General features: G+C 36.4%; 1 protein-coding gene across 3 annotated transcripts in view; it reads right to left on the bottom strand.

Moving 5' to 3' along the window:
- Positions 1-2,925: 2,925 nt before the first annotated feature.
- DCP2 (decapping mRNA 2) overlaps positions 2,926-11,695 on the bottom strand; it is a 42,549-nt gene continuing 33,779 nt past the window's right edge. For 2 of the 3 annotated variants that reach the window (XM_011966084.1, XM_011966087.1), the window contains one exon: positions 2,926-10,585. In XM_011966084.1, the coding sequence (XP_011821474.1) occupies positions 10,422-10,585 (164 nt within the window). In that variant the 3' untranslated portion in view covers positions 2,926-10,421. The remainder of the gene's footprint in view (positions 10,586-11,695) is intronic. The other variant, XM_011966085.1, reaches the window with a different exon arrangement.

Genomic DNA, 11,695 nt, shown 5'->3' with positions numbered 1-11,695 from the left:
AAAAAAAAAAAAAGTGACCCATAGTTACCTGATCGAGATTGGACTGCCCATGTCACTGGCATGAATTAAAGAACCTCCATAGTTGCCTGTTCCCTTCTGAAGGTGTTCCTATGGCCCACAAGAATTATCCAGCAATCACCTTAAGTCTATCAATCAACCTTAATAGCTCTCAAGAGTTTGGATTATCAAGCTTTAAATAAAGTGATATCAAGACTATTAAAAAAAATAAACATTTCTGAAACTCTCTTTTCATAAGGCTTTAAACCATTTGCAAATTCTTAATTGGTAGTATGTCCCTATCATTCTATTAAACTATTTACAGCTCCACCTAATTCTAGACTCAGGAAACAGAACTACTACTTAGAATATTTGTAGAGCCAAAATAGTAAGAGACTCCTGTAATGGTTGAGATTTCTGCACTGACCTTGATTAGGATGCATCCATAGGGCTACCAAAGTTTTCAGCGAGGTCTGGGGAGGTAGAGCATAAGTAACATTTTTTTTCTGCAGAAGGTGATGGCTTTATAGAACACTATAAAATATTTCAGGAAAACATATAGCAGTTTTTCTTATCCAATGGGAACAGCCTATTTGACAAGGAATGATATAAGTTTGATTCACCTTTGAGCACTCTTACAGAGTTTATAGAAGAGGCGTAACTGGTTACAAAATAAAAATTCACTTAAAGTTTATCCACATCCTACAAATCTTATGTTTATATAGGTCAAGTTAAAGTAAGCTCCAAACCTGTGGCCTTCAGTAGCTCCTGTTTCGCACACCTGAAATTACTCTAACTTAATACATTTGTATTCTCTAAGAAATAATGCTGACTGCTGTCACCACAGCATCACTCATCTCTCAGTGGCTGTTAAAATATAAACAAGTGGAAAAAAAGTACACAAGTTGATAGCAGCTGTTCATGTATTCTTGTTTTGCTAATACCTGTGTAGAGATAGACAGTTTCACATGCAGACCACCATATATTTTTGCTTAAAGGTTACATTGGGTAAATTCTTTATCACATTACATCTGGGTGAGATTTTGCATGTGACCAAGATGAAGAAATGATTCAGTCCCGGAAACATCGACTGCTGTGAAAAACCACATCCTTGACTAGTACTTAATCTTTCCACAGTCATTCATCTGCTAATCAGGTGAAATATCAGCTCAGCAGAACAAGGCAAGTTATATACAAATTTCCCCCACATTCACACTGATGCCATACTTAGTAATTCTGGCTCTACCATTCACTTTTGCACTTTTTGCAAATCAAATTCATGTGGAAAAATGTTCTGTTTGTAGAACTCATAGTATTCACTTATAGTGCTCATGTCAGGAATGGCAAGTGAGTAACAGCCCCTGATAATCTGCTTCTGTTTGAACCTAATGCAAAGATAATAAAACATGTCCACTTCTTTTCTAGTTCTAATCAGTTTTTAGACATCTTGTCAAGACTTACTTTGCATGAGATTTGTTTCCTATTATTTGAAAATGTGCTGTACACTTGAATTAGAAAAACCTGCTTGAATGTATTGTCAGTTATTAAAGCACATGTGACTAAGTTTGCATTTGTCAGTATTGTTCTACTGTTTGTACTGAAAGTCTCATTTTAAAATTGCTACTTAACACTGTACTATACCTTGTAATTTTTTAGATTCTTCACTTGTATTCTTTAAATGTTTCCAGATGCCTTTAGTTTTAGCTGCTGTAAAATAGCTACTTTGTGTTATTTGATATAGAATTGTTTTTTAAAAACTCCATTTATTTATACAGAGACATTTATAATATTTTACAAACATTCTTATATTCTGAATAAATATTTCTAATTCCACAGTGTACCTAAACTGTGTTATTTAAAGGGTAAGGCTATCCTTCTGTAGAACTGTTTGTCATACAGACAAATATCAAATCCATGATGTTCACATGAAATCAAGCATCTAATCAAAGCAGGGGGGCTGGAAATAAGACTATTATTAGATCAAAATGGCCAAAGAACCCTCCTTTAGAGCCCATTTCTATTTGGCTTTTTAAAATTTGGCATAAATCAGAAGCTATCTATTGAAGAGTCTTTTCCCCTCTTAAAGATCATTGAAACAGGGAACGTAATCAAGGACTGGAAATGCAAGGAAGTCATATAGGACAACAAGATGGCAAGCAGCATTGCAACATGTCTGTTAGAGAAAGATTAAAATGTTCTCAAGTTTTCACTATGGAAGGAAAGTAACTTTGACATTAAGTATAACACACTGATCACTCTCCTTTTGAAAATTTTAGGTAAAAGTTACTATCATATAGCTAAGGTCTCTAATGGAAAAGAATGTATTTCTTTTCCCCCGAGATCCAAGGTTAAGTATTCCTATTGCAAAACCTGATTCTAGCACAAACTTAAGAATTGCTGGATTTTAAATACCTAATGAATTCACATCTCAAGCCTTAAACTATGATCTTGCTTTAAAGCAACAAACTTGAGGTATTTTCATTTTTGCAGAGACTCTACAATATTTCTTCCTGGCTTTTTTTTTCCCCCAGACGGAGTCTTGCTCTGTTCGCTCAGGCTGGAGTGCAGCGGCGCGATCTCGGCTCACTGCAACCTCCGCCTCCTGGGGTCAAGGGATTCCCCTGCCTCAGCTTCCCAAATAGGTGGGACTACAGACGCGCGCCACCACACCTGGCTAATTTTTGTATTTTTAGTTTCACCATGTTGGTCAGGCTGGTCTCGAACTCCTGACCTCATGATCCACCCACCTCGGCCTCCCAAAGTGCTGGGATTATAGGTATGAGCCACCGCGCCCAGCTTCTTCCTGTTACATAAACATACTTTTATCATGTTCATCTCATACTTGCCATTTGTATTGGTCCAAAGAGACAGCAACCACAATGAGCAGCTGAGAACCTAGATAACAAGTAACGGTAGCAGAAACCAAGCTAAGGTAGTCACAAACTGCCCAAGCAGCCAATTTTATTGACATTACAAACAATCTAACACAATGATGTTTTTACAGAAAGCCAGTATCTGAACAACCTTCCATCATTCAAATTGTATTTTGTAAGATTAAAAGGCTTTTAGTTTCTAACCTATCATTTACATCAAAAAACTTTCAAAAAATTAGAGCATTAACTGTTAAGACATAGGATTCTGTTCATTTTGTCAGTGGAGAGTACAGAGTACAGCTGACATTCTAGTGGGTCTTTGGAATTACAGTAATCCTGAAAACATTTAAACTCCAATTCACAAACATGAATCACTGGAAATCCTTTGATAGTCATACCCAGCAACAGAGGTAAAAGTCAGTCTTTATCCTTTCGTTAACACTGAGGGAAAAAGACAAAGTTGCTGTTCACCTACAACAACATAAATCTAGAAACAAAGTAAAACCTGTTCTAAATGTTTCAGTTCTTATAACAAGGTGAACACTACAGGTGTTCTGGAGTTCCTTTTCTGCTATCAGTAAATGTTTGACAATTTCCAAAAGAACACCAAGAACTCTAATACCATGAACAGAATCACTTGACGTAGGTTTACTTATACAGTCTTTCTCCAAGCATTAAAATGCCCTATAAGGTAAAATAAAACACTGCTATAATCTAGGCAAAAATTAAAGCTTAAATCATTTCACATAAGACAAAAATAATTACTAAAGAAATAAAGTTCACAAATCTACTTGGTTATCACATTTACTCTAAAGTCCGGTTTTTTCATTGACCATAATATACTTAGTGAAACATTTCCTCAGTTTTTGTCTACCAGCAAAAGGTCTCAAAATAATTTAACATGACTCAGCATAAATATCTTCACCTTTTTCTGACTAAAACTTACTCCCAAATTGTTTAAAGACTATGTATCTTCCAGGAACGTCTTTAAAGCATAGCATAAAAAGCCACATCAAATCTTGTTTTGGAAATAGGCACAGTATTAAAAAGTCAAGTCTTATCCCCTTTCCCATCCAAACTAATGTGTATGCCCTATTTTGGTTAGACAAAAGACAATCTTATTAAGAGAACATCACTTAAAAATGCTAATACATGAACTATAATTCCGTTTATTTTATTCTGAATTAGATTGTTTTCAATTTTTATTAAAGCTAACAGATAAAACTGAATTGTACATGGATATAGGATAAGTCAATAATTACCAAGGATGATTTTTTAAAAGTACTATAAGGTATTAAGCTAATAAGCAAACTTCAAAACAATTATTTTTTAAAAATAGACATAAAGCAAAATAGTTTATGGTTTTATTGTCCTTCGCTATTTTTGTTATTGAAGAAAGTTTCTAATATTTGTAAAATGGAAGTCAGGTTAGCTGTCTCCTGTCCTAACTTTTAAGTGAAATATGACCAAAGAACTTTAAGACTCATTTCTTTGGACACTTGCATTTAACATTAAATGATTACTTGTGCAAACATCCTAACACAAACCTAAAAGGAACCAAAGAGACAGCAGTTCCCTAGAACAGTAGTGAAATGCACAAAGAAACTCTTAGCAGTATGTCTTCTGTGCTTTTCTGTCAGTGCGTATCATATGTATAGTGCATAAAGAATACAAGTCTACTGTTATATGTTCCAAAAGCACTAACCCATCTAATTAACCAATCGCTGAAGAATTATCTAAATTTCATTCACAGTTGATAACCTTTACTTTCATTTGCTGCCAGTCTATTCCTACATATCACAAAAGCATATATTTGCTAATCTCTTAAAACTTAAAAAATGACAATGCAGACTTGTGCTCAAAATGAAGCTACAGATTTAGAACCTCAGATTCAATGAACTAAAAGGAGAATACATTAAAATGTTAAATTTGACCTCAGAAATTCCACTATACTAAGGATGTTGCCTAAGACCTCTCAAAGACTGAGGACCAGCAGAACACTGCCCATTTCACTCTAGAACCACACAGAAGTCTGTTGTTCCCAAGCCAATGTGAAAGCTACAAGCATTGAGACTCAAAAGAGCACAGGTGTCCACAGGTGACCCACACATCAAAAGTGAGATCACCTTCTCAGGAAGGAAAGATAAAATCACTACTTGCAAGTCTGTGGCAGGTTTGCTATAGAGATGTAATACAAATTTTAAAAGATGGATTATTCTATAGAAATGATAAGACACCAGGGAGAAAAAAAGAACTCAATAGACTTTTTCCTGGCCAGTCACACCAAGAAAAAAAGGATTAAGAAACAACAGGTCTTCAAATGGCACTTAACGAACAGTGGCCAATAACCCAAAAACCACCCAACCACCTACAGGAAACCTTCCCCCAAAAAGCAGAAAACACATATTCAGGGCTGTAGTCTTCTACTGGACTAAAAGACTGAAGTCTACTAAACATTAGGGTCCATGTGGGACAAGGTTACAAACACAGGCAATTGATTTCTGCATTCACTCTTCAGAGTACCTTTGACCAATGCTACCCAACTAATGTAAGCACCCTGTGAAAGCTCATTCCTTTTAGGTTGTGCCTTCAAGCTGCTAACAAACTAGACCATACTCCTCTGCTAACCACAGAAGATCCAAGATAAATGGAATGTTTTTATTGGTGATTTCATTACTCTGATAACCCAGATTAAAGATTTCATTATGAACAATTCTCAAGATAAGACCCCCATACTTTATCATAGCTTTTCTTTACACTTGTTTGTACTCAGCTGGTGGAAGTCAACCCTTTAAGTCCACTCCCATGCATGAGAGTAACTTTCACTCTTTTCCCTCTTTACAGACTATTTCCATAGTAAATGCTGTTTGTCACAAGGAAGTTAGATGGAAAAGAATGAATCACCATTTAGGACAAATGTATAAGCACTGTGATGTGACCAACACCACAGCAGATTATGGCTGTGTTCTGAGTTGTCTTCCTGTAAGAAAGCAGTGCACTCGAGTTTGACTGGAGTTCTATAGTATCAGTACAGGAAGGACCAGACTCCTCACCACTCCTCACCACCAGTCTTTAAAGTGAGAAAAATTACTTTAAATTCACTGGATTGCTTGGCAATCATACTTCGAAAAAATTAACTTTATCCAGGGCTAGAAAACACTCGACAATGGCGATACATGCGCATATACAGATATTCATATATATACCGATAGACAGATATTCATATATATATGAATGACTACACTTAGGCCATGCAATGGTCACATTTCTAGCCTGGAACATAATATAGCACTCAAATATTGATAAATACTCTAAAGTTTCTTTCTTATACTCTTTGCCCAGCAACTATAGCTATTCTTCTCCCTTCAGGACACTTTGATTCTATAACAATAATCTATCATATTTTTTGAAACTGCAATCCAGAATCCTACTTTGAAAGCATGGGGCAAAACCTGTATTGCCCATTTGCAATCTGCCATCTTTCTGACACAGGAGTACAGACTTCAAGAGTAACTCAATTCTAGGAAGCAAAAAGATGCTGAGAAAGCCCATCATCATCTCATATTTAGAATTTTTGGCAACTAGACAAATGCACTTTAAAGTCTTAGGACATAATACAAAATGAGAAACTCTACCTAGACTTTACCAAGCTGTCAAGAATACCGTTTGACAAAATTGTTTTTACTAACACTTGTTTACCTAGAGAAGGTATGTAAAGGATACCTTCAAACAAAAAAAATAGTCTTGCTTATTAATCTAAAGTTATAACAACACATGAACCCCATCCCCCCAGGCTAGAAAATAATCCAAGTCAAAATTACTAGGAAGAAAAGTTAATGAATCTGACTTTATTACTATGATTAACATAGAAAGTACTGCCTCAGAAAATATAGAAACACAAAAGATGTCAATCAAAACAGTCTCAGGAGGCAGGGAGGTCCACTGGTACAAAAATACAGATAAAAAGCCAAGAGAGACCAGCTCGACCAACATGGAAAAACCCCATCTCTACTAAAAATACAGAAATAGCCAGGCGCAGTGGCGCATGCCTGTAATCCCAGCTACTTGGGAGGCTGAGGCAGGAGAATCGCTTGAACCCGGGAGGCAGAGGTTGCAGTGAGCCGAGATTGCACCATTGCACTCCAGCCTGGGCAACAAGAGTGAAACTCCGTCTAAAAAAAAAAAAAAGCCAAGAGAGGGTACTGTGGTAAGAAAAGTAACTTGGCAAAATGTCTAATTTTTATAATTAACTTTGCTTTCCTTACCGTTTAACTGTTGGAGATGAAAAGAGAAAGGATGAGAAATAGGTCCGTGAGAGAATAGGTAGTGTTTTTAACGCACACATGCACTCAGACCTTAACTTCTCTATAGGACACAATATGGTGAATTTTATAGAAGAATCTAATTCCTATAGAAGAAGGCTGTTATTTACTCAGATTTGAATTCCTTTATTTGACATTACATACAAATTACTAAAGCCTTCAAAAGGAAAAGTACCAACTCAATCTTACAGCATAAAATTACTTTCATTATATGTCTTCATTAGCTATACTTACTAACTGATATTTAATAGAAAAATAAGGATATTCAAAGCTCAGAACAGCAAGTAGTGACCAAAATTCCTTTGACAGCATTGGGAGACTTTCCTTTACATATGAATACAAAAATCCAACTTAATTTTCCAACATCTTTAATCAAATTTCACCCACACTATATGAGTTCTATTAGGCCTCTCCAAATGCTCATGTCTCAGGAGGGTATCACTATTTGAAATTCTAAACCATTCATTTGCTACTTCTTAACACAAATTTTTGAAAAGCATGTAAACCACACCCTTATCTTTTGGATTACAATGGTTAGGTACAAAAACAATTCATTTAGCATCTTATAAATCATTAAAGTTATACATAAAAGCACCCACAAATTGTTTTAAAATAAAAGATTCACAGTGCACTGCACCTTGGAACATATAAGGTTGGAACATAACATTTAAAAAGTGAATTCCAAGACCGGTATCTCTCTCAAAGACAAAACATTAACGAAGCAAACCAACTACTCTTCTCATCTAGCTTCTTAAAATGCAGCACTCAGTAGAAGTAAATTATTGCATATTCAGCATACTCCTTTATCACTTGATTTCCTCAAACCATACTAAAACTTCTCAAAGGAGAAATCCAGTTCACTAAGCTTGGCCTTTCTCAAGGTAACCTGAACACTGAGAAACTATTACCCAGATTTGAGGGAATAAGTATAGTAGATGTACCTAAACCAGGTACATCCAACTTAAATATTTTCTGCATAGTTAAGTCACATTACACACATAAACTTTAAGTCACATCTTTTAACATTTTTTTAACCTCAAACTTTGAGGAGAGCTAAAAGCTTGAAGTTACCATAATCACATCCCAACAATACCCTTATATTTTGTTCCACAGTGCATTAAATAAAGCAGCGCAACAGCAATAACATTTAACCATAGTTAAACTACTGTAATCACAAAGATAATTTGTTGGTTCTTGAAAAGGCTCAACACCATTAGAGGCCATACTTCCGGTAACTAATCTCTTTTGCTTCAGTATTGAGAGCTGACAAATCCAACTCCACAGGCACCAGGAAGACTGGCCAAAGTATGCACTTGAAAAGAAAAAAAAAACACACATACCAAAAAAAAACACAGTAAAAGTTAAATGGTTTCCAGAAGACAGTAAATGAGTGAAAATTATTCATCTGCCAGGCAAACTACATTTTCACTCCTTTAACAACAGAAGTCTGGAATGCTGGGACCAACTATAAATATGGCTCAAAGAGACCCAAGCAAAGCAGCCGTATTTCTGAAAAGGACAGTAAAAGCTTCCAAACACAATCATACAACGCATTAAAAAGCAAAGGTCACAGGATTCAAACATTTGTCACATTAAAAGATGCAGGATTCTGAATATCATTAATTCCATACACACTGCTTTAATTGTGAATTATCCTGCTTAGCACCAAAAGGGTGACACCTTCATTAATAAATAGAATTTCTCCTTTAAAATCAAGCCATTTAAAAGCTAAAGCAAAGTACTACCAAGTGAATTCCTTAAATAGCCCTTCTTTTAAAAGTCCCACGAGGTTCAGTGGAACCCGATTAAATAGGCTACCTACAAAGAATAAAGATTTCTACAATAACATTTATAAGCAGAGAAGTATTTTGTGGATACCACTGTAAAAAAGGATTTTTAAAACCCACATAATAGATACACACACACACACACACACACACACATACTCGAACACCCCCCATTCCCAAAAAATTCCTTCAATGAGGTCAGACGCAGCCAAAACACTAAAGCCCCCTTAACACCCTGGTGATTGTCCTCAATTATAGCTGAAATCCTCCTTAAAATGGGCACTGCCATCCTTATGTGAATTTAAAAATTCTGAAGCAAAATACATTCCTAGGAGTGAGTTACGTATGTTACTAGTGTGTAACACATATACATAACGTGTAACCTAGTGAAATGCTTTATTTGGACTTGGGTAAACTGCATACCCCTTCCCTTCTTCTCACTCCATCATCCAGGGGCTTAGCAGGCCAATAAAAGCATGTCAGTCACTGCTACTATTGCAAATTGGAACCTAATAAAACAAATATAACAGTATTGATCCAAAGATCAATACTGGAGATGCAATGTAAAACCCAGTAATGTCAGTTTTTCATACATATTTATACAACTGGAATATAGAAGAAATTTCCACAAGAATAAAAGTCTACAAGACTAAAGGGTTGGAGGCAGGATGGTAAAGACATGACCCAAAGTCGGTGCTGGGTCCCAGCCTCCATGCTCTCTGCTACATTTCCTCCAGCAGTCTCACAGGTTTACTGACTGCATGTAACCACAGCTCAAAATCACAGCATCAACTCCCATCCACTCAAGCCCCTCCAGGCTACAGACTTTGTCCTTATGAAGTGCTAAGAGTTCATTATGGACATGCACATTATATTCCAGAAGCTGCCCTCAATAAATCCTTTCACTGAAACTCCAGAGGAAGATTAGAAAACCTCAGTGGTTATAAGCAGAGAGAAGTACAAAATGTCACCAAAGTAGATCACCTGTAATCCCGACAAATGCGACATTTCAGCTCTTGTGTTCATTTAATAATTAGGCATTAAGTTTCTTTGAAAAACTCCAATATACTATTATTGCAATCACTATAACAGGTAGATGGAGCATTCCCATTAACTTGGCTACTTGATAGTAACTCAATACATTATTTTCTCAACCAGAATACAAAATAAAACCCACAGTCACACAGAATAAATGCCCTCAAAGAAAGCAACTTAACCTTGTACTAAACACTGAAAAGGTAAATCTGTATAAAAGGTTATAACTGCATTTACAGTGCAAACTCGTGTTTCTTTCTACTCTCTCTTATAAACAGAAAATGTCTTCAGAAACATTGCCTCCCTGCATTTCTTTAAAACACCTGAGAAAGGTAAGGCTTGAGGAGACACCCACTCAAATCCAACAGGTCTCTGATCCTGGGATATTTACAATATATTTGCTGCTATCAAAGGTCCAAGATTTTCATTATAGCATTATGGTCAAACTTGAAACTCAAAAAGGCTCTGGATGAAAAGGGGAACTTGCAATGTCCATTACACGCCACGGGCTGTCCCTCGGCATGCTCTAGCAACTGGTCTTCATTGGAGCTAGGTAAGTCATATACAGCATCTGTTTAAAAAAAACAAAATAAATAAGCTCAATAACCTTAGTAAGAAATCAAATACTGCCCTTTGCCTTTTGTTACAAAAGAATTAGTTTTGAGTATATGTTTATCTTCCCAGACTCTAACCCTAAATAGAACCACCAAAGTATGTATTTTCCTTTCCCTAAACTGGTAGTCAACTGCATTTTCAATCTATTATTATTTCCACATATTCAAAATCTTAATCTGTCATTAAGACCCTTGACATTCCTTTGCTTTCAAAATGAGCATAACTTTACCTCCTACATGTGCTTCGCCTCCTATATGTGCATTTTGTTACAGAAAAATAAAGCTGGGGTTTACCAAGATTTCCAGGAACTTATCACCATAAAGAAAAATCCAGCCAGGCATGGTGGCTCATGCCTGTAATCCCAGCACTTTGGGAGATCAACGAGGGCAGATCACAAGGTCAGGAGTTCAAGACCAGCCCGGACAAGATGGTGAAACCCCGTCCGTACTAAAAATGCAAAAATTAGCCAGGCATGGTGGCACATGCCTGTAATCCCAGCTACTCAGGAGGCTGAGGCAGGAGAATGGCTTGAACCTGGGAGGTGGAGGTTGAAGTGAGCCGAGATTGTGCCATTACACTCCAGCCTGGGTGACATAGCAACTCCATCTCAAAAAGCAAAAGAAAAAAATAAGAAAAAAAAAGAAAAATCCAAATTTTTGAAATCATAGTACAACAAAACTCCAATTTATCTGGGCTTTTTTTCCCCACCTTTTAAACAGACCAGGCACTTAACCAGAAAGTAGGTTTGGAATGGACATCAAGAAACTGTGGCAGAAAGAAAGTCTGAAATGAGGATGAGGCCTCCCAGGACATGAATCCTTTCATACTTCTCAACACAACTCAAAATTTTATATATCCATATAATGCCCAACTAAGATCAACATACCAAGTTGCGGTGTGCTGCACCCTTTTTTTTTTTTTTTTTTTTTTTTTTTGAGACAGAGTCTCATTCTGTTGCCCAGGCTGGAGTACAGTGATAATCACAGCTCACTCAGCCTCAACTTCCTGGGCTCAAGTGATCTTTTGCCTCAGCCTCTTAAGTAGCTGGGACTACAGGTATGTGCCA

This window comes from Mandrillus leucophaeus, unplaced genomic scaffold, assembly GCF_000951045.1.
Source record: "Mandrillus leucophaeus isolate KB7577 unplaced genomic scaffold, Mleu.le_1.0 Scaffold740, whole genome shotgun sequence".
Taxonomy (NCBI): domain Eukaryota; kingdom Metazoa; phylum Chordata; class Mammalia; order Primates; family Cercopithecidae; genus Mandrillus; species Mandrillus leucophaeus.
The sequence above is the reverse complement of the archived record's forward strand: the minus strand, read 5'-3'. Positions and strand labels throughout refer to the sequence as shown.